The sequence below is a fragment of the Malaclemys terrapin genome, chromosome 10 (genome assembly GCF_027887155.1).
Source record: "Malaclemys terrapin pileata isolate rMalTer1 chromosome 10, rMalTer1.hap1, whole genome shotgun sequence".
Classification (NCBI taxonomy): Eukaryota; Metazoa; Chordata; order Testudines; family Emydidae; genus Malaclemys; species Malaclemys terrapin.
In genome coordinates, this window is record NC_071514.1 from 45231453 (window position 1) to 45258471 (window position 27019).

A 27019-nucleotide genomic window follows, 5' to 3' on the forward strand; every position below is an offset into this window, starting at 1 on the left:
AGGTTTTTTGTTCCTAGGGAAAATACATTTTTTTAAAGTTGTCATTTACATTTTTCTTCAGAAGTTTTCATGTTTTTAATTAAAAAAATTCAAAAAATCCCAAACCTGAAATCTTTCCAGTTTTTGGTTTCTGTGGTGGGGCGGCTGCCCCACGCCCGGAGAGGGTGGGCTGCGGCAGGCCTAGGCGCCTGCGTAGACACGCAGCCAATCAGAGAAGGGCTTACAGAGAGCCAATCAGAGGACAGATTGGGGCCAGCCAATCAGGGCCCGGCTCAGCCATATAAAAGACTGCCCAGAGTGAGAGCAGTCAGTCTGTCCCAGGCCTTCAGAGGGGAAGGTCTGTCTCCAGAGCTGGGAGGCCAGTACCACGGACAGCACAGTGCAGGCCAGCTTGAGAGAGTGGGAGAAGGCCCTACTCTATAGCCTGCCAGGCGGCAGGCCTGGGAGGAGGAGGCCTAGCGCAGAGAATGGTTGTTGGGGAAGCGGTCCAGAGGAGTAGTCAGAGGAGGAAGGAGAAGAGGGACAGCGAGACTGTCGCCAGAGGGCCTCTGGACTGGGACTCATAGTAGTGGGCAGGCCTGAGTCCCCCCCCCCCCCTTTTCCCTTTTGTGTTTTGTGGTGCCCTACGCACAGCCATAGGCCGCAGGGAGCGGACGGCCAGAACCACGCCAGACCCGGGACTGCAAGGATTGGGTTTGAAGGTGTGGGGCTGTTGATTAACCACCCCCCCCCCCCGGAAGGGGGTGTGAATCGACAAAGGGACACTGTCAGAGGTCAGTGTTCCGGAAGAGGACGCCGTATGTTGGGAGCAACGCAAATCCGTGCACCTAACAAAGGCGAGACGACAGGCGGGACGCCACCCGAAGAGGACGCTCTACTGGTTCGAACTAATTTCCCCGAGACGACCAGGAGGAGGCGCCGCAGTGGTGAGCTACTACCCTGTCACACGTGGTGGAGAATGCAGGCATAGCGGTCCGCCCCTGATATGAGGGGCCAGCACCAAGACTGTGGACTATTGCCCAGAGCAGTGACTTGTGCAGACAGGCGGTTGACCCAGATTGTGGGTGCAGACCCGGACCCGCCAGAGGGGTCCAGAGTGTGGGAGTTGAATCGGGAGTACCCCGCTGAACCCCAACATGGAGGCTGAGAAGCTATTAAAATGGATGCTAGAAAAGCAACAGGAGCAGTCGGCCCAGCAGCACCAGCAGCAGGTGCAAATGCTGCAGCAAATGACTACCCAACAGCAGCTGCTGATGACTCAGCACCAAGAACATCAGCAGCAGCTCCTCCGGGAGTTGGCCACCCAGCAGCGGGTGCAGCAGGAACATTTGGTGCAACAGACGGCCGCGCTATTTCACCCGGTGGGAGGCACCCCTGCCGCCCCCTTGGGGACCGGACTGGGGGATACCCCAGGGGCACTACCGGTACGCCTCACCAAGATGGGGCCTGAGGATGACCCAGAGGCATTTCTGGTGACATTTGAACGGGTGGCGACTGCTGCCCGGTGGCCCTCAGAACATTGGGCCACGTTGCTAGCCCCCTATTTGACGGGGCAGGCTCGACCCCCGGGAAGCACTTGAGTACGCCCGAGTGAAGGCGGCCATCCTGGACCATACCGGCATTAGCCCGGAGACCTACCGACAACGCCTCCGCAAGGAACGATACCCTCCGGGGGCCCGACCCCGCGCCGTGGCCCAACGCATCCGAGACCACTGCTGGAGGTGGTTGAACCCGGAAGGCCTGACGGGACCCCAGGTGGCGGAGATGGTAGCCTTACAGTAGTTCACCCAGATCCTACCCCCGGGAGGGAGGGCCTGGGTGCGACGGCATCGACCGGCCACCCTGTCCGCAGCGGTGGCCTTAATGGAGGACTACTTATTGGACGAAGGGGCAGAGGCGCCACCCCGAGCGGTAGGGAACCTTGGACGCAAGGGCGGGACAGAGAAGGGGAACTCTCGTGGGGCGGGATCCTCCGAACCACTGGCAGGCAACGGCCATGGGCATCCGAGGCCCCCCAACCCCAAACCCCGACCCAGGTTACTACAGATGATGACTCGGAGGGAGCAACAGCCCCCAGAGCGAACAGGCCCCCTCGGAAGAGGCCCAGGCCCGGCCGAGACCCGAGAGAGGTGCTGGGGCTGCGGTCAAGAAGGACATTTCCGGCGAGATTGCCCTTTTATAGACTGCAGCTACGGGCAAGCCTGGGTGGCCGGACGAAAGGCTCGGAAGGGAGGGGTAGGAAAGTTGATAGTCCCTGTCCGGGTTGAAGGGAACCCCACAAACGCCCTCGTAGACTCGGGGTGTAGTCTCAGACCCTCATACGAGAGGGGCTGGTCCCAAATCTTAATCTTTCGGGGCCCCCGATCTACCTACAGTGTGTGCATGGAGACATCCGCCAGTATCCCACAGCCTGGGTTAAGAAGGGAGTAGGCTGCCGAGAGGAGGGTCTCCGGGTGGGAGTGGCCCCCAGGCTGGCCTACCCGGTGGTGTTGGGACGAGATTGGCCTGGCTTCGGAGAGGTCCTCCTGAGATATCAGCCGCCCAAGCCCCGACCAGACAGGACTATAGTACCGAGAACGGGGCTGCTCGGGCGCAGGCCAAGGGGTGACCCCGGCGAGGGGACCTCCTCGACTGCAGAGACCCCCGTGAATCATCTTGGAGACGGACCCCGTCCGGTGGAGGACGCCCAAGTAGAGTTGGAGCGTGACGGGGACTTCTTACAGGAGCAACGGGAAGACCCAACCCTAAGCCGAGCCTGGGAACAAGCCACCAACCCTGCTATTGAGGGGGACGTGACGCTACGGACTCTGCAGGGCCCCCGCTTTGAGGTATGGCAGGACCGCTTGTACCAAATAGCGCAGGAACCCCAGACCCGGGAGACGTTCCGCCAGCTGTTAGTCCCCTGGAGACTGCGAGCCGGCCTCCTCCACTTAGCCCACGCGAACCCTTGGGCAGGACACCTGGGGCGTGAGAAGACCCTACAGACGGTGGCTCGCTGGTTCTTCTGGCCAGGCATCCACCGAGAAGTGGCAGACTTTTGCGCCTCGTGCCCAGAATGCCAGCGAGCCGGACCGAAAGGGGTAGCCCGTGCACCCCTGGTACCCATGCCAGTTGTGGGGGTACCCTTTGAGCGGATTGGGATGGACCTCGTCGGCCCCCTTGAATGAAGTAAGACAGGGAACCGCTTTATACTAGTAGTCGTGGATTATGCAACGCGCTATCCCAAAGCCGTTCCCCTAAAGACAGCAACAGCAGCGACCATCGCGAACGAGTTGGTAAAAATCTTCACCCGGGTTGGGATACCCGGTGAAATATTGACGGATCAGGGCACCAACGTGTCCTCCAAATTAATAGCGGAGCTATGTCGCCTCCTCCTTATACGGACCCTCCGGACATCGGTGTACCATCCTCAGACCGATGGCCTGGTAGAACGGTTTAACAGTACGCTAAAAGCCATATTACGGAATTTTGTAGAGGAGGACCCCTCGCATTGGGACGCCTTGTTACCGGCCCTGTTATTCGCAATAAGAGAGGTACCACAGGCCTCGATGGGGTTCTCGCCTTTCGAGCTCTTATACGGCAGACAGCCCAGGGGAATACTGGACCTCCTGAAGGAGGAGTGGGAAGCCCAGGAAACGCGGGTCCTTGGAACCACACAATATGTGCTACAACTCCGGGAGCGACTCCAAACATTAGGGGCCTTCGCCCGGGAAAACCTGGAATGGGCCCAGGCATGCCAGGAGCACCTCTATAATCGCGGGACTAGAGGGAGGAAATTCAGCCCAGGCGATCGGGTGCTACTCTTACTGCCCTCTGCGGAGTCGAAACTCCTAGCCAAATGGCAGGGCCCCTATGAGGTAATCAGACGAGTGGGACCAGTCGATTATGAGGTCAGACTACCTGGGCGACATAAAGAGACTCTTATTTATCATGTTAATCTTCTAAAGGCCTGGAAAACCCGGGAAGCCCTGTTCATCGGCCTGTCCACCCCAGAGTCGGAACTTGGACCCCTAGCAGGAGATCTTCCCGGCCCCGGACCGGCTGCGTTGGTCAGGCCTAGCCCCCTGACAGAGAGGATAACTACAACATATGGTGGAGGTGTTTTCAGATGTTTTATCGGCCCGCCCGGGCCGGACGACTCTAATGAGTCATCATATCGCCACTGACCCCGGGAAGAGGGTGACGGACAACCATCGACCGTTACCCAAGAAAATGTGAGACACTGTCCGGCGGGAGGTAGAGACGATGTTGGAGATGGGAGTGGTGGAGGAATCGACAAGCGAGTGGCAAAGCCCTATCGTCTTAGTCCCAAAACCAGATGGGACAACCCGGTTTTGCATAGACTTCAGAAAGGTCAACGCTATCTCTCGTTTCGATGCATATCCAATGCCGATGGTGGATGAACTGTTGGAGCAACTTGGGGGAGCCAGGTATCTGTCAACCATAGACCTAACTAAAGGATACTGGCAGATCCCACTTACACCCAACTCCCGTGAGAAGACTGCCTTCCCCACGCCTTTCGGCCTCTTCCAGTTCGTAACCATGCCCTTCGGGTTACACGGAGTGGCGGCCACGTTCCAACACTTGATGAACAAGGTCCTCCAACCCCACGACCAATACGCAGCGGCGTATATAGACGATATTGTGGTCTACAGCCTCTACTGGGAGAGCCATCTACACCACCTGGCAGAGGTGTTACAGGCCCTCAGAGCGGCCGGCTTAACGGCTAACCCGGCGAAGTGCCACTTGGGCCAAGAAGAAGTGACCTATCTGGGATACACGGTAGGAGGGGGGAAACTAACGCCCCTGATTAGCAAGATACAAGCCCTCAAAGACGTACCTGTCCCCACAACGAAAAAGCAAGTACGTCAGTTTTTAGGATTAGCTGGGTACTATCGCCGTTTTGTGCCGGATTTCGCGTCTATAGCCGCCCCCTTGTCAGACCTGACAAAGAACTCCCAACCTCGACAGGTACAGTGGTCTGAACAATGCGAGCGAGCCTTTAAGACACTAAAAGAACGGCTCACTCAAGAACCGGTCCTACGACACCCTGACTTCATGAAGGAGTTTATACTACAAACAGACGCTTCCGAAGTCGGCCTGGGCGCGGTGCTCTCCCAAGAAGTAGACGGGGAGGAACATCCAGTACTGTATCTAAGTCGGAAGCTGTTCCCCCGGGAAAGACATTTTTCAACGATAGAGAAAGAGGCCCTGGCGGTACGGTGGGCTATCGACGCCCTACGTTACTACCTGCTGGGGAATAGTTTTAAACTAATCACAGATCACGCCCCTTTGCGATGGATCCACAACATGAAGGACACGAACGCTAGAATTATGCGGTGGTACCTCGCCCTCCAGCCTTACGACTTCCAGGTGTTACACCGAGCGGGTAAGGCCCATACTAACGCCGATTTCTTCTCCAGGCTAGGGGAGGAGGGTGAAGAAATGGACCAAGGAGGGGGATCCGTAGTGTAGGGGGAGGTTTGCGAGGGGGCAGGCAAGCCCCAACCCAACGGCCGGGGCCCCAGACAGGTAGCCCTGACAGCAGAGGATTCGTCCCGCTCGTACGGGGTATGTCCCAAATGCACAGAGTGCGAAAGGAGGGAGCGTACCCCAACCTAGGCAGGCAGCCGTGGGCGAAGAACCTATGTGGGAAGCCCCGGTGGAGGACCAGCCCACACTCCTGGAGCCGCCAACAGCCGCGACTTCCCCAAGTCAAGGGGGAGCCTCACTGTGGGAGGGACCAACAGAGGCGGGGGACTACGAGACCCGTGGAGAATCAGGAGACCTGTGGGACACTCCAGCAGCCGAACTGCTAGGAAGCAGTCTAAGAGAATCTACGGACTGGTACGTCGGACCCAGTAAGCCTCAGCGTGTTTTGGTAGGACCCCCCCCACTGAGACGGTGACTAGGCCGGATTGCCCTGGGACAAAGGCTAATTTCCTAGACTTAGGCCAGTAGGCCATATCGCCCGGTGAAGAAGGCTAATTTCCTAGACTAAGAGCCAGTAAGCAGGGCCAGCGTGAGACGAAGGCTAAAGTTCCGAGCTCTAGGCCATTAGGCCGGTTAGGACACACCCGCCCCCCCCGGGAGGGTTCTTAAGGGGGAGGGTGTGTGGTGGGGCGGCTGCCCCACGCCCGGAGAGGGTGGGCTGCGGCAGGCCTTGGCCGCGCGTCTACGCAGGCGCCTATCAGAGAAGGGCTTACAGAGAGCCAATCAGGGCCCGGCTCAGCCATATAAAAGACTGCCCAGAGTGAGAGCAGTCAGTCTGTCCCAGGCCTTCAGAGGGGAAGGTCTGTCTCCAGAGCTGGGAGGCCAGTACCACGGACAGCGCAGTGCAGGCCAGCTTGAGAGAGTGGGAGAAGGCCCTACTCCATAGCCTGCCAGGTGGCAGGCCTGGAAGGAGGAGGCCTAGCGCAGAGAAGGGTCGTTGGGGGAAGCGGTCCAGAGGAGTAGTCAGAGGAGGAAGGAGAAGGAGGACAGCGAGACTGTCGCCAGAGGGCCTCTGGACCGGGACTCAGAGTAGTGGGTGGGCCTGAGTTCCCCCCCCCCTTTTCCCTTTTGTGTTCTATGGTGCCCTACGCACAGCCATAGGCCGCAGGGAGCGGCTGGCCAGAACCACGCTAGACCCGGGACTGCAAGGATTGGGTTTGAAGGTGTGGGGCTGTTGATTAACCCTCCCCCCCCCCCGGAAGGGGGTGTGAATCAACAAAGGGACACTGTCGGAGGACAGTGTTCCGGAAGAGGACGCCATACGTTGGGAGCAACGCAAGTCCGTGCACCTAACAAAGGCGAGATGACAGGCGGGTCGCCACCTGAAGAGGGTGCTCTACTGGTTTGAACTAATTCCCCGAGACGACCAGTTAATTATTATTAACAAGGACAAACAGATGAAACCCAGAGATTTCACAGTGACTGAGGACACTCCCTTCTTAGCCATGCCACACTGTGGGGAGCAGGACAGGAAATGGCACAATTGTATAAAATCGGTGCTCCCAAAACTGGGGAACCCAGGACTAGCTGGGGTACAGAGAAGAGAAAAATGCATGACGCTTGACCAGCCTTTCCTCCACTGCAGATGTGCTCCTGAGACATGGGTATAAATAGAGGGAGCTCCTTCCCTGCTCCTGTGGAGGGAGCAGGGGACTGGGAGGTGATCAGTTCTTAGGCCATAGCCAAGACAAGGGGCTCCAATCAAACCAACCTGGGAACCAGAGTATCAGCACCCATACATTGGAATTTCCTTGCAGGGCCAGGGAAGTGCGGGGAGCTATCAGGCTGTGCCGGATTGTTAGGTTTCTCCCCATCACCAAGCAGTGTCTGCTTGCTGGCAGATTGTCTGGCTTTCTTTTTCCCCTGAACATGGCATTTGAGAATTTAGAAAAGCTGGCAGGTTATAAATACATCACCACGCTGTTTACTCAAGAGATAATCATGTAATGAATGAAGTCACTTGGATAAACAAGTGCTGCAGGTTCATGAAAACATGTATCTGAGGCCAAGTCCATGTCTGTGCAGGCACCTGCAGAGAGGCTGATACCCCAGGTCAGTGTTTCTCAGATGCAGCCACCTGCAGATTTTTTTGTGGCCATGACAGCCTCTAAAGTATGAATGGAAATTGGGGGGCATTGCCCCCCCAAATGTATATGTTTATAGTGTTGGGGGGAAGACAATGTAAAGGTTCCACTGCATCCCAAACAGCTTGAGTCACAGCCCACCCCTTACCCTCAGTCTCCCCTCCAAGAAAACAGTGGCCCCTCCCTGCAGCACCCAGCTGTTGCTCCTGAAAAGCTGTTACCAAGGCAGCGAGATGCGCTGCCTTGCTGTTTGTGCTGGTGCCACCAGCAGGGATCGGTGCCCTGCATTCTGGGCAGCACCTCTGGAGACACGAGGGACCAGTGTGTGTGGGGCCTGCAGCAGTTATCTGTGGAAGCAGCTGCAATGTTCGGTTGCTGGGGCGCTCCTCTGATCAGCTCCCCCCCTACCACCCAGCCAGGGCATGGAAAGCCTGGGACTCCACAGGCAGCCGGTGAGTTCCCGACCCACCTTCCCCAGGGTGGGCTCTTGCTGAAAAGCCACGGGAGATAGGGACAGAGACAGGTCGGAATTTGGACGTGTATCTGTGCATATTTATTTGTTTTTCCTAAAGTTAATCTTTCCTAAAATATTTAATTGTCAGAGCGGTCCCCAGCAAGAGATGGTGGCCACACTCAGAGTTGAGAGTTTATTGTGAGAACCCCTGCCCTAGGTTATTTACCTGGTAGTGCTTTCTGGCTCTGAAAGAGCAACAGCAGGTAGACTGGCTATCCATTTCTCCTTGTGGTTACTCTACAATCTCATATGACGTGCAGTGGGATGACCTGAATTTACTCTCATTTTAAACAGTGAAACATCATCCAACATTACATCATGACCCTCAAAGAGACAATACAGTCTAAAGCAACAGTGCCAAAATTTTGCCAGGTTAAGGGTCCTCCTGGCAACTTGCCAAGAGCCACAGCTAGAACCCAAATCTTCTCCCACTTACAGTAGTGTGAAGTGGGAGGAACTGCGCTCCTGGTGTGAGGGGAAAGGGGCCTCAGGGCCCAAGTGCATATGAAACACAGCCTCTGCTCACCTCTTCCCATTGGTGGATGTAGCGGATGAGCCTTGAGAGCCTCAGCAGGCGCAAGAGGCTGAGGATTTTGGTGAAGCGCACAATGCGCAGAGCCCGGGCAGTCTTGTAAACCTCTGAGTCGATACGGGTCTCCACGATCAGGAATATGTAGTCCACGGGGATGGAGGAGATAAAATCCACCACGAACCAGCTCTTCAGGTACTTCATCTTAATTCGTTGGGGGTCAAGGATGATCTCGGTGTTATCCTCTATCACGATGCCGGTCCGGAAGTTGAGGACCAGATCGATGAGGAAGAAGGTGTCTGAGACCACATTGAAAACGATCCATGGGGTGGTGTTCTCGTCCTTGAAGAAAGTGATGCCCACAGGGATAATGATCAGGTTTCCCACCATCAGGAGCAGCATAGTCAGATCCCAGTAGAACCTATACAGTGAGACAGAGACAGGATATCAGCCAAAGGAGGTGCCCCAGGGCAAGAGAGACCAAGTCATCTGCTTTATAAAACTGTACTGTTTTTATTAGCTTCCCCACTCCCTGCCTGCCTGTCAGAGGTACATCTAGGGCACACCAGTGACCACTATATTTAGGCACTTAATGTAAAGAGGGATATTATGTTGCTGGTATGGTGGATCCTGATGGGGATATAGGATGCAATGGGGGTGTCCACTCCAAAATCCTGATCAGGGCTTTGGAATAACCCAAAAGACCAAGACATTTACATGGCTGACAAAAACGACCACTGTTCTAACAATAAACAAACACTAAAAAAAAAGCTAATGGAAGGGATACAAACCCTCTCACTTCAGGCATCAGCCAACCTTTGACCTTTGGGAGTCAGAAGGAATGTAGTGCTTCGGGCAGGCTCTCTTAGAACTGCCCACTGTGGGATTCTTGCACCTGCCCCTGCAGCAGTTGGTGCTGATCACAATCAGAGAGGACTCTGCACTAGATGGAGCCTGCTCTGATCCAGTGCAGTATCCCGAGAATTCAGCTTAGATTTTGCACATGCTAGGCACAGTGAGGAGACTGGATTTTGGGAGTTTAGACAGTGCTCCATGGATGCCCATGCAGTGCAGAAATGATCAATATAGCTCATAGTCACGTGCCTGAAGATATGTATTTAATTGTCAAAGTAACCAAGGGAAATATTTCACTGCTGTGCCCTCAAACAAGTCTCTGATACTCTGGTCTTTTCTTTATTGGTCAATCAATATTATCTGAAGGGCTCTCAGAACAGTATTCATTTTATTTTTGGAAAGCACTGTGTGTCTGAGCATAATCCCTGATGTTATAAACCACTCACTGTTTTTTACCAGGTATTAGTATAATAGATAAGTGATCACATGATGCTGCTGCAGCAGCTAATCCAGAGTAAGACAGACAGAAAACCTCACTAGTTCTCAGACTTTGCTGAGGAGTCTCACAAATAACCTAGTAGCCTCACTCCAATCCTCAGAGGCTTAACTAGTGGAGACATCGATGTAACATGGCCTCATTATCACCAATATTGCATTACTTCTACACAATATACCACAGGGCATTTACTGCTATATTAAGAAGTATCATAAACAATTAAAAATTAAAATGCGCTTGTCAAAGTAAATGAACCAAGTGCATAGGGCAAACTCATCTATCGGCTTTGTTTGCTTACTCACACTGTCACAAGATACTTTATTTATTATTCTTCATTTCCTGAGCACCCAATATATTCCCTGCCATGTAGAGTACAAAGAGGAAGACATGGATTTCAGTGGGAGCAAAGTTAGGCCAACAGTGAGCACCTCTGAAAATCCCATCAGCTAATTTTATCTTGCTCTTCGATGCATAGGCATTGCCCTGCCACATACCCAGTGCAACTTCCTACCTAGCATGCAAGCACAGTAGCTGATGTTAGAAACTAAGTCCTGGTCTACACTACGAGTTTAGATCGAATTTAGCAGCGTTAATTCGAATTAAGCCTGGACACGTTCACACGACGAAGCCCTTTTTTCGACTTAAAGGGCCCTTTAAACCGGTTTCTTTACTCCACCTCCGACGAGGGGATTAGCGCTAAAATCGGCCTTTGCGGGTCGGAATTGGGGTAGCGTGGATGGAATTTGACGTTATTGGCCTCCAGGAGCTATCCCACAGTGCTTCATTGTGACCGCTCTGAACAGCACTCTCAACTCAGATGCACTGACCAGGTAGACAGGAAAAGCCAAGCGAACTTTTGAATTTCATTTCCTGTTTGCCCAGCGAGGAGAGCAAGGTGACCACGCAGAGCTCATCAGCACAGGTAACCATGATGGAGTCCCAGGATCGCAAAAGAGCTCCAGCATGGACCGAACGGGAGGTACGGGATCTGCTCGCTATATGGGGAGATGAATCAGTGCTAGCTGAACTCGATAGCAGTAAACGAAATGGCAAAATATTAGAAAAGGTCTCAAAAGCCATGAAGGACAGAGGCCATAACAGGGATGCACAGCAGTGCCGCGTGAAAATTAAGGAGCTAAGGCAAACCTACCACAAAGCCAGAGAGGCAAACGGAAGGTCCGGGGCAGAGCCGCAAACATGCCGCTTCTACGCAGAGCTGCATGCAATCCTAGGGGGTGCAGCCACCACTACCCCAACCGTGTGCTATGACTCCATCAATGGAGAAACACGCAACAGGGAAGCGGGTTCGGGGTACGAGGAAGATGAGGATGAAGATAATGTAGATAGCTCACAGCAGCAAGGAAGCAGAGAAACCGGTTTCCCCAACAGCCAGGATATGTTTATCACCTTGGACCTGGAACCAGTAACCCCCGAACTCACCCAAGGCGTGCTCCCAGACCCTGAGGGCACACAGGGGACCTCTGGTGAGTGTACCTTTGTAAATATTACACATGGTTTAAAAGCGTGTTTAATGATTAATTTGCTCTGGCAATCACAGCCAGTACAGCTACTGGAAAAGTCTGTTAACGTGTATGGGGATGGAGCGGAAATCCTCCTGGGACATCTCCAGAAAGCTTCCTTCATGTACTCCCAAAGTCTTTGCAAAAGGTTTCTGGGGAGGGCTGTCTTATCCCATCTGCCATGGTAGGACACTTTACCACGCCAGGCCAGTAGCACGTAGTCTGGAATCATTGCATAACAAAGCATGGCAGCGTAAGGTCCCGGTGTTTGCTGGCATGCAGACAACATCCATTCCTTATCTCTCTTTGTTATCCTCAGGAGAGTGATATTCACGGTCACCTGGTTGAAATGGGGTGATTTTATTAAGGGGACATTCAGAGGTGCCTGTTCCTGCTTGGCTGAACAGAAATGTTCCCCGCTGTTAGCCACGCGGTAGGGGGGAGGGGTGAAGTGATCATCCCAGAGAATTGGGTGTGTGTGTGTGTGGGGGGGTAGTTGGGTTTGTGCTGCATGTTAACCCGGAAACCTCAGCCCCTCCTTTTACATTGCAAACCCATTTTAAATGGCCAACCCAAGGGGTGCTTGGTATGGGAAATGAGGGCACTACTGTTTGAAACCATTCCCACATGTTAAGAAGGTTAAAAAACCCAAAAGACTGTGGCTTACCATGGCTGCCTGCAAGCCGAAATCTGTTGCCTGGCACTGCGTGAGTGATCTCTCACACCAAACCGGCAGGCCCTCAATATAAGAGGAAAAATGCGACCTTGTAACGAAAGCACATGTGCTGTGTAATGTGAACAGCAAAATTTAATGTGAAAGAGTGTACCCATTGTTCTCTAAAATGTGTCTTTTTTAACCACCTCTCCCTTCTCCTCCACCAGCTGCAAATGTTTCTCCTTCACAGAGGCTAGCGAAGATTAGAAGGAGAAAATGGCAGACTAGGGATGACATGTTCTCGGAGCTCCAGATGTCCTCCCACACTGACAGAGCACAGCAGAATGCGTGGAGGCAGTCAATGTCAGACTACAGAAAAGCACAATATGAACGAGAGGAGAGGTGGCGGGCTGAATCGCGGGATGAACAGAGCAAGTGGCGGGCTGAAGATGATAGGTGGCATCAGCTTGCAGACAGAAGGCAAGAGTCGATGCTCCGGCTGCTGGAGCATCAAACTGATATGCTCCAGTGTATGGCTGAGCTGCAGGAAAGGCAGCAGGAGCAGAGACCGCCACTACAGCCCCTGTGTAGCCAACAGCCCTCCTCCCCAAGTTCCATAGTCTCCTCACCCAGACGCCCAAGAACATGGTGGGGGGGCCTCCAGCCACCCAGTCACTCCACCCCAGATGATTGCCCGAGCATCAGAAGGCTGGCCTTCAATAAGAGTTACAGTTTTAAACTGCAGTGTGTCCTTTTCCTTCCCTCCTCCCCCACCCATCCTGGGCTACCTTGGCAATTATCCCCCTAGTTGTGTGATGAATTAATAAAGAATGCATGAATGTGAAGTAACAATGACTTTATTGCCTCTGCAAGCGGTGCTCGAGGGGGGGACGGGAGGGTGAGGTGGTTGGTTTACAGGGAAGTAGAGTGAACCAGGTGGGGGGGGCGGAGGGTTCATCAAGGAGAAACAAACAGAAGTTTCACACCATAGCCTGGGCAGTCACAAAACTCGTTTTCAAAGTTTCTCTGATGCGCACCGCGCCCTGCTGTGCTCTTCTAACCATCCTGGTGTCTGGCTGCACATAATCAGTGGCCAGGCGATTTGCCTCAACCTCCCACCCCGCCATAAATGCCTCCCCATTACTCTCACAGATATTGTGGAGCGCACAGCAAGCAGCAATAACAATGGGGATATTCTTTTCGCTGAGGTCTGAGCGAGTCAGTAAGCTGCGCCAGCGCGCTTTTAAACATCCAAATGCACATTCCACCACCATTCGGCACTTGCTCAGCCTGTAGTTGAACAGGTCCTGACTACTGTCCAGGCTGCCTGTGTACGGCTTCATGAGCCATGGCATTAAGGGGTAGGCTGGGTCCCCAAGGATAATGATAGGCATTTCAACATCCCCAACAGTTATTTTCTGGTCTGGGAAGAAAGTCTCTTCCTCCAGCTTTTGAAACAGACCAGAGTGTCTGAAGACGCGAGCATCATGTACCTTTCCCGGCCATCCCACATTGATGTTGGTGAAACGTCCCTTGTGATCCACCAGGGCTTGCAGCAGCATTGAAAAGTACCTCTTGCGGTTTATGTACTCGGTGGCTTGGTGCTCCGGTGACAAGATAGGGATATGGGTTCCGTCTATCGCCCCACCACAGTTTGGGAATCCCATTTCAGCAAAGCCATCCACTATGGCCTGCACATTTCCCAGAGTCACTACCTTTGATATCACCAGGTCTTTGATTGCCCTGGCAACTTGGATCACAGCAGCCCCCACAGTAGATTTGCCCACTCCAAATTGATTCCCAACTGACCAGTAGCTGTCTGGCGTTGCAAGCTTCCACAGGGCTATCGCCACTCGCTTCTCAACTGTGAGGGCTGCTCTCGTCCTGGTATTCTGGCGCTTCAGGGCAGGAGAAAGCAAGTCACAAAGTTCCATGAAAGTGCCCTTAAGCATGCAAAAGTTTCGCAGCCACTGGGAATCGTCCCACACCTGCAACACGATGCGGTCCCACCAGTCTGTGCTTGTTTCCCGGGCCCAGAATCGGCGTTCCACGGCATGAACCTGCCCCAGTAACACCATGATCTGCACATTGCTGGGGCCTGTACTTTGTGAGAGGTCTATGTCCATGTCAATTTCCTCATCACTCTCGTCGCCGCGCTGCAATCGCCTCATCGGCTGGTCCTGGTTTTGCTTTGGCATGTCCTGGCTCTGCATGTACTCCAGGACAATGCGCGTGGTGTTCATAGTGCTCATAATTGCCGCGGTGATCTGAGTGGGCTCCATGATCCCAGTGCTATGGCATCTGGTCTGAAAAAAGGCGCAAAACTAGTATCTGACGGACGGAGGGAGGGAGGGGCGAGTGACGACATGGCGTACAGGTACAGGGAATTAAAATCAACAAAGGTGGCTGTGCATCAGGGAGAAACACAAACCACTGTCACAGAGAATGCCCCCCCCAAAGATTGAACTCAAAACCCTGGGTTTAGCAGGCTGTTGATTTCACGGAGGGAGGGGAAGCAAATGAATACAGAGCAAATCTATTTTTTACATCTTATGCTGGCAGCCGACGGTGCAGCATGACTGATAGCCCTCGGCATCTTCTGGGTGCTTGGCAGAAAATAGTGTACTACGACTGATAGCTGCCATCATCATTGGGAAGGCAGCAGAATATGACTGGGGGACATACGGAGTTTCAGCCATCATCTGATCGAACCAGTCATAATACACCATCTACTGCCAAAAGGCAAGGGGCTGCTGCTGTGTAGCAATGCAGCCCCACGTCTGCCAGCACCCAGATCGCCGATGAAGGCTACCAGTCATACTGCACCGTCTACTGCCAAAAGGCAATTAGCTGCTGCTGTGTAGCAATGCAGTACCACGTCTGGCCGCACCCAGATGACATATGGTGACGGTGAGCTGAGCGGGCTCCGTGCTTGGCGTGGTATGTTGTCTGCACAGGTAACCCAGGTAAAAAGGCGCGAATCGATTGTCTGCCGTTGCTCTGACGGAGGGGGAGGGGCCTGACGACATGTACCCAGAACCCCCCGCGACACTGTTTTGCATCATTCAGGCATTGGGATCTCAACCCAGAATTCCAATGGGCGGCGGAGACTGCGGGAACTGTGGGATAGCTACCCATAGTGCAACGCTCCGGAAGTCGACGCTAGCCTCGGTACTGTGGACGCGGTCCGCCGACTTAATGCACTTAGAGCATTTTATGTGGGGGGACACACAATCGGCTGTATACAACAGATTTCTATAAAACCGGCTTCTATAAATTCGACCTATTTTCGTAGTGTAGACATACCCTAAGCAACAAAATAAGTCTGTGTGTCTAAGAGCACCATCATGCCATATCGCAATACATGCTAGTACTGAACAAATCCAAGCTGCAAACTTGTTTATTAAGGGCCTGATATGATGACGCAGCTTTCCTATTCAAGTAATTTAGATAATCACACAACAGCATGCAAGTCTGGAAGACATTGGTATATGTGTTCCCAAGAGAAATATCCTTTCAGCCATCTTTAATCTAACTGTTGGAATACAGAGGGAGATGCATACACAGAAGAAGAGCATTATTCCTCTCAGGGCCAGCTCCAGGGTTTTTGCCGCCCCAAGCAGCCCCCCCTACTCCAAAAAAAATTAAAAAAAAAAAAAAAAGCCGCTATCACTATCTGCGGCAATTCGGCGGGAGGTCCTTCACTCCAAGCGGGAGTGAGGGATCCTCCACCGAATTGCTGCCGAATAGCTGGACGTGCCGCCCCCCTCCGGAGTGGCCGCCCCAAGCACCTGCTTGCTAAGCTGGTGCCTAGAGCCGACCTTTATTACTTCCCAAGTTTTAAAGGATGCGGATGAAAGCTAAAGTAGCAGCCAGCCCTGCATACACATAAAGGTGACAGTTGCTTTATGCAGAGATCTTTTGATTTCTCTGCCTGCCTTTCTCAACATCAGCAGGTGATTTTAGGGTTCAGCAGAGAGTGAGAAACTGATGGCATTGGCTAACTAGCCAGTGTGGGTAGCAGGAAATTTCCCACACACAGGTCGAGCAATATACTTCAACCCTGATTTGCAGAACTCCCTCATATTCTAATCCACTGTAAATTAATCCAGATACACAGCTCTGCCAGCTCCCCGTGGTCCTGAATACTGCAGAAGCTGCTGCTCCAGTCCTAGTACCCCCTCATAGCTCTGCCAACACACGTCAGCCTTGACCTGATCAACAGCAGTGCCACTGACATTATAATGCCGAGTTTTTTGAGTTTTGCCCACACACACAGTCATTTTGTGAGGAGAACAAGCAGAGATTAAATCATAACATTCATTTCCATGGGTACTTAAAGCAGAGTTTCAGCACAGATTTGGAGAAGTGAGTCAAGACAAATGCCATCGATTCCTCTTGTTCCTGGCATTTAGAAAGTATCACATATGGAATAGAGACGATGAGCATCTATAGCCAATGCACTGACTACTCACTAATGGGTGCCCCAAATGGCGAGCAAATACAACTTTTGGCCTCTATGAAGAAGAAAACTGCGGCTGAAAAGCACGAGGATTTTGGCCTAGACACCATTCCCACACTGCAAAAAGAGGTGCCTAGTGGAATTTGCTAACCAGAATTGCTTTTATAACTTCTAGGAACAATAAGGAAGCCTCAGCCCACATATATCTAGGTCAAATGCAACACACTGAAGGATCATTAATTTAGTGTCAATGGCTGCTCAGTGATCACAACACCTTGGGGGGGTCAAACATCTTCATATCATTTTATATTTGCAGTAAGAAGCCTCTTTTTGCCCTTTCTAAGTTATTGACTGAGATGAATAAAAATGCATGTGACGTTTAGAAGGGCTAGTAGCAATTATTAATAACCATGTGCTGCATTTCTCCAACACCTCCCAAGGATCCCAAAGCGCTTCCCAAACAGCAACAAATTTAGTCTCATAACTCCCCTGAAAGATAATCCTTACTTATCATCTCCATTTTACAGATAAGGAACCGGAGACATGGTGAAGTTAAGGGATAGTCTAATGGTCACACAGCAAGTCTGTGGCACTGCAGAGAACAGAACTCAAACGACTCGCAGTCTTGTGCTGTGACCACTAGATCTTAAACTTTTCCCATAGTGTGGACTACAACTTATAGAGAGATTGGCTTATGGATGTTTCCCTTCCCATTTCTTGTCTTGCTGACCACAGCTCCCCTCCCATTTCCAAAAGCTTACATAGAAAATTAACAGCAAGAATGCATAAGATTTATTTTAGCTGATTTAGTGCTGGTTTTCCTCTTGTTTTGAGCTGCTCAGTCACACTGTCTGACCAGACAGTTCTAACATACTTGCTTTTAATACAATATGATCACACACCTTAGAACTGAAAAAAAAAAATCATACTGCAGCCCGCACCCTTAACTCTGACCTGCTAATCTGTAATTTAGTTACAACGTTCTATGGATATGCCTATGAAATACGGTGGGCATGTGCATTTCAATCATATTTGTGTGAATTTCTGAATGACAGTGGGTATTGCATAGCTGATCTGATTTTTTAAAAGTCACAGTGTAAATACTTAGCAGATGTTCGTTTGTGATTTTTGACCAGCGAGTCAAATCAGCTTTCTGTTCAATACCTAGTGTATGCTGTGTGGACATGCTAGGATTGTAATTTTACAATAACTGACATTAAATTAAATATTGTAGTGTTGGAAGGACAAAATTCAGAGTGCACACTGCAGTGGGATTTTCAGTTTTTGGCTGTGTGCATTGAGAGGGGATAGTATTATGGAACAGAAAATTATTGTGTGTCAGAGGGGTATTAGTGTGTTGGTCTGGATCAATATCAGTCTAATGTTTGGAGATTTATATTGTATTGGGCATGAATGCTGCCTTAATTTATGTTCTCCTGGATTTTTAAGTGTTTGCAGTTTCGTAAGAAAAATATACTTAAGCAACAACAAGGAGGAAGGAATGCAAGCCAGAATAGGGAAAGAACAAGTTAAAGAATATTATGATAAGTTAAATGTATTCAAGTAGGCAGGGCCTGATGAAATTCACCCGAGGGTACATAAGGAACTAGCTGAAGCAATCTCAGATTATTTTTGAGAACTCAGAGCACAGGTGATGTCCAGGAGGACTGCAGAAGGGCAAACATAGTGCCGGTTTTTAAAGGGGGGGAGAAAAGGAGGACTCGGGGAATTACAGACCAATCAGCCTAACTTCAGTTCTTGGAACAAATGATCAAACAATCAGTTTGTAAGCACCAGAGGATAACAGGGTGATGAGTAATAGCCAACATGGTATTGTCAAGAACAAATCATGCCAAACCAACCTAATTTCCTTCTTTGAGAGAGTTACTGGCCTAGTGGATGGGGGGGGGGGGGAAATAAGTAGACATGCCAGATCTTGATTTTAGTCAGGCTTTTGACACAGTCCCACATAACATAAGCAAACTAGGGAAATGTGGTCTAGATAAAATTACTATAAGGTAGGTGCACAACTGGTTGAAAAACCACACACTCAGAGAGTAATCATCAATGGCTCACTGTCAGACTGGGAGGATGTATCTAGTGGCGTATGTCTATGCTGCAGTTAAAAACCTGCAGCTGGCCTGTGCTAGCTGACTCAGGCTCATGGGGCTTGGGCTAATGAGCTGTTCAACTATGGTGTAGACATTTGGGCTTGGTTGGAACCTGGGTGCTAGGACCCTGCAAGGTGGGAGAGTCCCAGAGCACGGGCTGCAGCCTGAGCTAAAATGTCTGCACCACAATTAAACAGCACCTTAGCCTGAGCCCAAATCTGCTGGCACCGGAACTGTGGGTGTCTGGTTGCAGTGTAGACATACCCTCAGGGTTCTGTCCTGGGTCTAGCAGTATTCAACATTCTCGTTAATGAATCACGGTGGGAATTGTGAAAAAGTTCCTCCTCTATCTTGGTGGGTCCTGCGCTTATTGGCGGATTTTCTTGCCTCAGAGATTCACCATGTGGGTTGGGGAACAGTCCAGAGACGTTCCCCTCTGGGAGAACCCACAGTCCAGGTCAATTGGGAGGTTTGGGGGGAACCCGGGTTCCAGCCCAGGGCCCTGTGGATTGCAGCCGTCTATAGTGCCTCCTGTAACAGCTGCATGACAGCTACAACTCCCTGGGCTACTTCCCCATGGCCTCCTCCAAACACCTTCCTTAGGCCTGGTCTACGCTATGACTTTAATTCGGATTTAGCAGCGTTAAATCAAATTAACCCTGCACCCGTCCACACAACGAAGCCATTTATTTCAAAATAAAGGGCTCTTAAAATTGATTTCTTTACTCCACCCCGTCGAGCGAAGTAGCGCCAAAATTGATATTGTAATTTCGAATTAGGGTTAGTGTGGCCACAATTCGATGGTATTGGCCTCCAGGAGCTATCCCACAGTGCACCATTGTGACCTCTCTGGACAGCAATCTGAACTCGCATGCACTGGCCAGGTAGACAGGAAAAGCCCCGCGAACATTTGAATTTTATTTCCTGTTTGCCCAGCGTGGAGAGCACAGGTGACCACAGAGAGCTCATCAGCACAGGTAACCATGCAGGCCGATAATCGAAAAAGAGCACCAGCATGGACCGTACGGGAGGTACTGGATCTGATCGCTATATGGGGAGAGGATTCAGTGCTAGCAGAACTTCGTTCGAAAAGACAAAATGCCAAAACTTTTGAAAAAATCTCCAAGGGCATGATGGAGAGAGGCCAGAATAGGGACTCAGATCAGTGCCGCATGAAAGTCAAGGAGCTCAGACAAGCCTATCAAAAAACAAAGGAGGCAAACGGTCGCTCCGGGTCAGAGCCGCGGACATGCCGCTTCTATGCCGAGCTGCATGCAGTTCTAGGGGGGAGGCCGCCACCACTACCCCACCTCTGACCGTGGATTCCAAGGCGGGGATAATCTCATCAGCTACACCTGAGGATACTGCGGACGAGGAGGAGGACGACGACGAGCTTGAGGAGAGCACCCAGCACTCCGTTCTCCCCAGCAGCCAGGATCTTTCTCTCAGCCTGACTGAAGTACCCTCCCAACCCTCCCAAGCCAGTATCCAAGACCATGACCCCATGGAAGGGACCTCAGGTGAGTTTACCTTTTAAAATATAAAACTTGTTTTAAAAGCAAGCATTTTTTAATGATTACTTTGCCCTGAGGACTTGGGATGCATTCGCGGCCAGTACAGCTACTGGAAAAGTCTGTTAACGTGTCTGGGGATGGAGCGGAAATCCTCCAGGGACATCTCCATGAAGCTCTCCTGGAGGTACTCCAAAAGCCTTGCCACAAGGTTTCTGGGCAGTGCAGCCTTATTCCGTCCTCCATGGTAGGACACTTGACCATGCCATGCTTGCAGCAAGTAATCTGGTATCATTGCATGACAAAGCCTGGCAGCGTATGGTCCCGGTGTTTGCTGGCATTCAAGCAACACCCGTTCTTTATCGCGCTGTGTAATCCTCAGGAGAGTGATATCGCTCATGGTAACCTGGTTGAAATACAGGAATTTAATTAAGGGGACAGAGGTGGCCGTTCCTACTGGGCTGTTTGCCTGTGGCTGAAAAGAAATCCTTCCCTGCAGTTAGCCAAGCGCAGTGGGCAGGGGGGAATTGGCCCAGAGCTTTTTGCGTTTGGCTAGCAGGAATCTTCCCTGATACCAGCCACGCCGTGGGGGCAGGGATAAAGCGATCATCGAGAGAATTGGATGGGGGGGGAGGGGTTAGTTTGTTTTCTGCTGCTGAAGGTTAACAGGAAAACCGCAGCACTCAACGGGCTTTGCTTGATATGTGGGAAAGGAGGGCTCAGAAGCCGAAAGACAATGGCTTACCATGGCCGTATGCAAGCCGTATTCTGTTGCCTGGACCTGCGTCTGTGATCTCTAGCAGCAAAGCCACTGGCGCTCAATATTAAGAGGCAAAATGCGACCTTGCACAGAAATCACATGTGCTATGTAATGTGAATAGTGTTGGTCACCGTGAAAGAGTATAAGCATTGTTCTGCAAAATGTATCTTTTTAAACACTTCTCTCCTTTTTTCCCTCCCTCCAGCAGCTGCAAATTTTTCAAGCCTCCCTCCTCCGTCCCGAATGCTACCTCAGATAAGGCGTCGGGAAAAGAAGATGTGAGACGAGATGTTCGCAGAAATCATGGAATCCACCCGCAGTGAAAGAGCTCATCTGAATGAGTGGAAGGACACGGTTTCAAAGTATAGGAAAGAAGCCAGTGAATGTGAGGACAGGAGGGACCAACATGAGGACATGAGGGACCAATGTGAGGACAGAAGGGACCAGCGTGAGGAGAGGAGAGATGCTCGAGATGAGAGGTGGTGGCAGGAAGATCAGAGGAGGCAGGATGCAACGCTGGGGCTACTGCGTGAGGAAACAGATATGCTTCGGTGTCTGGTGGAGCTTCAGGAACGCAGCAGGATCACAGAGTGGCGCTACAGCCTCTGTATAACCCCCCTCCCCATGTCCCATAGCCTCCTCACCCAGACGTGTAAGAACATGCGGGAGGGGAGGCTCCGTACACCCTCCCATTCCACCCCAGTGGACAGACCAAGCAAAAGGCTGTTATTTTTTTAACCTTTTTTTAGTGGCCTTTTCCTTCCCGCCGATCCTCCCAAACCCCACCCGGGTTCTCTCCCTCTTTTTATAATCAATTAATAAAGAATAAATGATTTTTAAACGATAGTTTGGTTTGAAAGCAAGCTGGGGGAAAGGGGAGGGTGGGTTCCTTACAGAGAATGAGTCAATAAAGGGGGCGGGTTTTCATGAAGGAGAAACAAACACAAATTTCACACTGCCTGGCCAGTCATGAAACTGGTTTTCAAAGCTTCTCTGATGCACAGAGCTTCCTGGTGTGCTTTTCTAATCGCCCTGGTGTCTGGCTGCACGTAATCAGCAGCCAGGCGATTTGCCTCAGCCTCCCACCCCTCCATAAAGGTCTCCCCTTTACTGTCACAGAGATTGTGGAGCACACAGCAAGCAGAAATAACAATGGGGATATTGGTTTGGCTGAGGTCTGAGCGAGTCAGTAACGATTGCCAGCAACCTTTTAAACAACCAAATGTACATTCTACCACCATTCTGCACTTGCTCAGCCTGTAGTTGAACAGCTCCTGTCCAGGCTGCCTGTGTATGGCTTCATGAGCCATGGCATTAAGGGGTAGGCTCGGTCCCCAAGAATAACTATTGGCATGTCAACATCCCCAATGGTTATTTTCTGGTCCGGGAAGTAAGTCCCTTGCTGCAGCCATTTAAACAGAGTAGTGTCCCTGAAGACGCAAGCATCATGAACCCTTCCCAGCCAGCCCACGTTGAAGTTGGTGAAACGTCCCTTGTGATCCACAAGTGCTTGCAGCACCATTGAAAAGTACCCCTTGCGGTTTATGTGCTGGGTACCCTGGTGCTCCGGTGCCAAGATAGGGATATGGGTTCCATCTATCGCCCCACCACAGTTAGGGAATTCCATTACAGCAAAGCCATCCACTATGACCTGCACATTTCCCAGAGTCACTACCTTTCGTAGCAGCACCTCAGTGATTGCTTTGGCTACTTGCATCACAGCAGCCCCCACAGTAGATTTGCCCACTCCAAATTGATTCCCAACTGACCGGTAGCTTTCTGGCGTTGCAAGCTTCCACAGAGCTATCGCCACTCGCTTCTCAACTGTGAGGGCTGCTCTCATCTTGGTATTCTGGCGTTTCAGGGCAGGGGACAGCAAGTCACAAAGTTCTATGAAAGTGCCCTTACGCATACGAAAGTTTCGCAGCCACTGGGAATCGTCCCACACCTGCAACGCTATGCGGTCCCACCAGTCTGTGTTTGTTTCCCGGGCCCAGAATCGGCGTTCCACAGATAGAACCTGCCCCATTAACAACATGATCTCCAAAGCACCGGGGCCCGTGGTTTGAGAGAATTCTGTGTCCATGTCCATGTCCTCATCATGCTTGTCGCTGCGCTACCGTTGCCACCGCCTCCTCACCTCGTTTTTCTGGTCCTGGCTCAGCATAAACTGCACGAGAACGCGCGAGGTGTTTACAATGTTCATGACTGCTGTCTTGAGCTGAGCGGGCTCCATGCTTGCCGTGGTATGGAGTCTGCAGTGTTCACCCAGGAAAAAAGGCGCGAAATGGTTGTCTGCCGTTGCTTTCATGGAGGGAGGGGTGAGGCTGTACCCAGAACCACCTACGACAATGTTTTTTTGCCCCATCAGGCACTGGGATCTCAACCCAGAATTCCAATGGGCGGGGGAGACTGCGGGAACTATGGGATAGCTATGGGATAGCTACCCACAGTGCAACGCTCCGGAAATCGACGCTAGCCCCGGTACATGGACGCACACCGCCAAATTAATGTACTTAGTGTGGCCACATATATTCAACTTTATACAATCTGTTTCCAAAATTCAAATTATATAAATTCGGATTAATCCCGTAGTGTAGACATACCCTTATTCTCACCACAGGACCTTCCTCTTGGTGTCTGATAACCCTTGTGCTCCTCAGTCCTCCAGCAGCACACCCGCTCACTCTCAGCTCCTTGCACCTCTTGCTCCCAGCTCCTCACACTCGCACCACAAACTGAAGTGAGCTTCTTTTTAAAACCCAGGTGCCCTGATTAGCCTGCCTTAATTGATTCTAGCAGCTTCTTCTTAATTGGCTCCAGGTGTCCTAATTAGCCTGCCTGCCTTAACTGGTTCTAGCAGGTTCCTGATTAATCTAGTGCAGCCCCTGCTCTGGTCACTCAGGGAACAGAAAACTACTCATCCAGTGACCAGTATATTTGCCCTCTACCAGACTCCTGTACCCCACTGGTCTGGGTCTGTCACAGAATCCACAAAGTTACTATTGTACCTAAACTCCAGACTCAGGCACCTAAGTCAGGTGTTATGTGCCTATGTCCCAGTTTTGGCTCCACTGCGATTCACACAGCTCCTGTAAACTCTGTAGCTGCCTAAACTCTCTTGGCAACTGAGCTTTTCAGAGTAAAAGTTCCCCGGGTGCCCATGTTCCTGTCTCTGGGCATGTGAACAGCTGCCTCTCTCCTGTGTCTGGACACCTCTCTTCCGCTTGAGCCCCAGAGCGATTCACAAGCCAGGGGAAGAAAGACATTCAGCCACCTAAGTTGTGTGCAGGGCCCACTCCAGCAGGCATGCTCAGAGGCCACCTAGCAGACCGGGTCCCATTCAGAGTCTGGCCAGAGGAGGTAGTGGTGCCCACCTTACATCTCTTAGCTCAGTGGTTAGAGTACTTACCTGGGATGTGGGAGACCCAAGTACAGCCCCCCCCACCACCACCACCTAGCAGAGGGGGAGACAGACGCCTCCCTGCAGACTGGACTTAGGTGCCTATCCCCATGAGAGGGGTGGGGCTTACACACACTGTTCTTGTCATCATCTCCCATTGGCTAGCTTAGGTGTGGGCTAACATGCTGGCTTTTATGGACGCATTCCAAGGCGCTGATCTCTACCTTTGCAATGAATAGGGAGTCTAGGCATCTAACCCAGCGTTGCAGATCTCAGTGCTGAACCTGTGATTTTCATGCCACAATGCTTGGTGTTGCAATGTCTAAATCCCTTTGGACCCGCCCTTAGATAATGCAGTAGAAAATATTCTTATAAAATATGCAGGTGGCACAAAGCTGGGAGGGTTGCAAGCACTTAGGAGGACAGGGATTATAATTCAAAACAACCATGACAAATTGGAGAATTGGTCTGAAATCAACAAGATGAAATTCAATAAAGATAAGTGCAAAGTAGTTTGCACTTAGAAATGAAAAATCAAAGGCACAAATACAAAATGGGGAATAATTGGCTACGTAGTAGTGCTGCTGAAAAGGATCCGAGGCTTTTAGTGGATCACATATTGAATATGAGCCAATGTGAAGCTGTTGCAAACAAGACAAATATCATTCTGGGATGTATTAACAGGACTGTCGTAGGTAAGATGTGGGAGGTAACGGTCCTGCTTTGCTCAGCACTGATGAGACCGCAGCTGGAGTACTGGGTCCACTTATGGGTGCCATACTTTAAAAAAAGATGTGGAGAGAGTCAGAGGAGAGCAACAAAAAATAAAATGTTTAGAAAACCTGACCTATGAGGGAAGGTTAAAAACACTGGACATGTTTAGTGTTGAGAAAAGAAGATGGAGTGGGGAACATGATAGTCTTCAAATATGTTAAAGACAGGGATCAATTGTTCTCCATGTCCACTGAAAGTATGACAAAAATATAATGAGCTTAATCTGCACAAGGGAGATTTAGATTAGATATTAGGAAAAAAACTTTCTAACTATAAGGGTAGTTAAGCTCTGGAATAGGCTTCCAAGGGAGGACTGTGGAATCCCCATCACTGGAGGTTTTTAAGAATGACAAACACCTGTCAGGGATGATCTAGGTTTACTTGGCCCTGCTTCATCATTTGGGGGATGGACTGGATGACCTCTTGAGGACCCTTCCAGTCCTATATTTATATGATTCTAACTTTAACTCTAAATTAACAAAACATTTGGGCCATTTTCAACCTTCATTGCAATGCAGCCAGCTCTGGGTTGAACCAAGTAGTTTTCTGCCAATGCACAGAAATGAAGCAAAACTAAAGCCAGAATATCACCAGGAGTGGAATTTAAATGAGATACCATGGCTAACCTTCCTACTCTTACAAAGAGTACAATGGTATATTTAATGACCACATCCCATCAAAAACACCCACTATCTCCAACAAGACCAGTCTGGTGCGCTGGTTAAGAGCTGATTCAGAGAGAAGAAGTCTCCTCTTTATATGGTCACTCTTTACATGGGAAGGTTTCCTAAATTTCTGCCTTTAAGCAGTTTTTTCCCCTGACAAAGGAGCAGCTCCCCTCTCCTGGAGGATGCATGTTGAATGATATACTACTACACTCACCAGCAACTTTCTTGACAGGAAACAGGTCACTGTTTAATTCCCTGGACTGCTAGTCAGGCTAGAAATAGAAATAATCATTTGTAAAGAGCATTAGCAGATGTCAGCATGACTGGAGTGGGGATGGTAGGGTTTGGGGTGGGGGGTTCATTTCAGAAAGCAGCTACTCACTGAGTAGAATGAGGAGAGATACACACACGGAAGGAGGGATAGACAGACACTCATCTATATTGAGCATGTATTTCTGTTAGATAGTCATAACTTTGCATTATTCACAGAGATAAAATAGAAGAGATGTGGTGAGTCACTGCTACTAAATGCATTAAAGGACACTTAGGCAAATACCCAGTGTGGGAATCATCTGCTAAACAAGTTCATTTACTCATAGTGATCTATACAAATGCACTATCCATGTGAAAAACCTCTCTGACCCACAAAGAGAATTCTTGTGTTAAATGACTAAAAACCCAGCAAACCTGAATTCTACATAATGGAAAATGATTAGGGGACCTGTTAAAAGAAGGAGATAAATTGCTTTAATTAACTCCATACTAAGCTATGCAAATAAGATGTATACTCTGCCATCCATAAATAACCACCCAAGAGTACTGATAATGAGGTGTGCATCACATGACAGCATACTGCAAAGTCTGCTTCCTATAACAGTTTACCAGACTAACACTCTAGCCATACTAGTCAGCACCGGCTGCTTCCCGTCAGTTGTGCATGTTCCAGTTCTCCATAAAACCTGGACTACACCAAACTCCATCTCCACTGCAGGTTAAAACGTATACAGGTGGATGGAACATGAGCAATAGTGCGGTGTCAGACCTGCCTATATGTGTTTAACTTTACTACCATCAACATCAACAGGACTACTCCAAGTAGGAAACTTACATATATGTTTAAGTGTTACTAGGGTCAGAACCACAGATAGGGAGGGGAACCAGACAAAGCATTCACTACTGGTACT

The 27019-nt window shown here is 50.6% G+C and overlaps 1 protein-coding gene across 1 annotated transcript in view; it reads right to left on the bottom strand.

The window, feature by feature from the left end:
* The window catches only part of HCN4 (hyperpolarization activated cyclic nucleotide gated potassium channel 4), a 195715-nt gene that overhangs the window by 133832 nt on the left and 34864 nt on the right, over positions 1 to 27019 (bottom strand). Inside the window, exon 2 of the mRNA XM_054041076.1 lies at positions 8618 to 9041. Within this exon, the coding sequence (XP_053897051.1) occupies positions 8618 to 9041 (424 nt within the window). The remainder of the gene's footprint in view (positions 1 to 8617; positions 9042 to 27019) is intronic.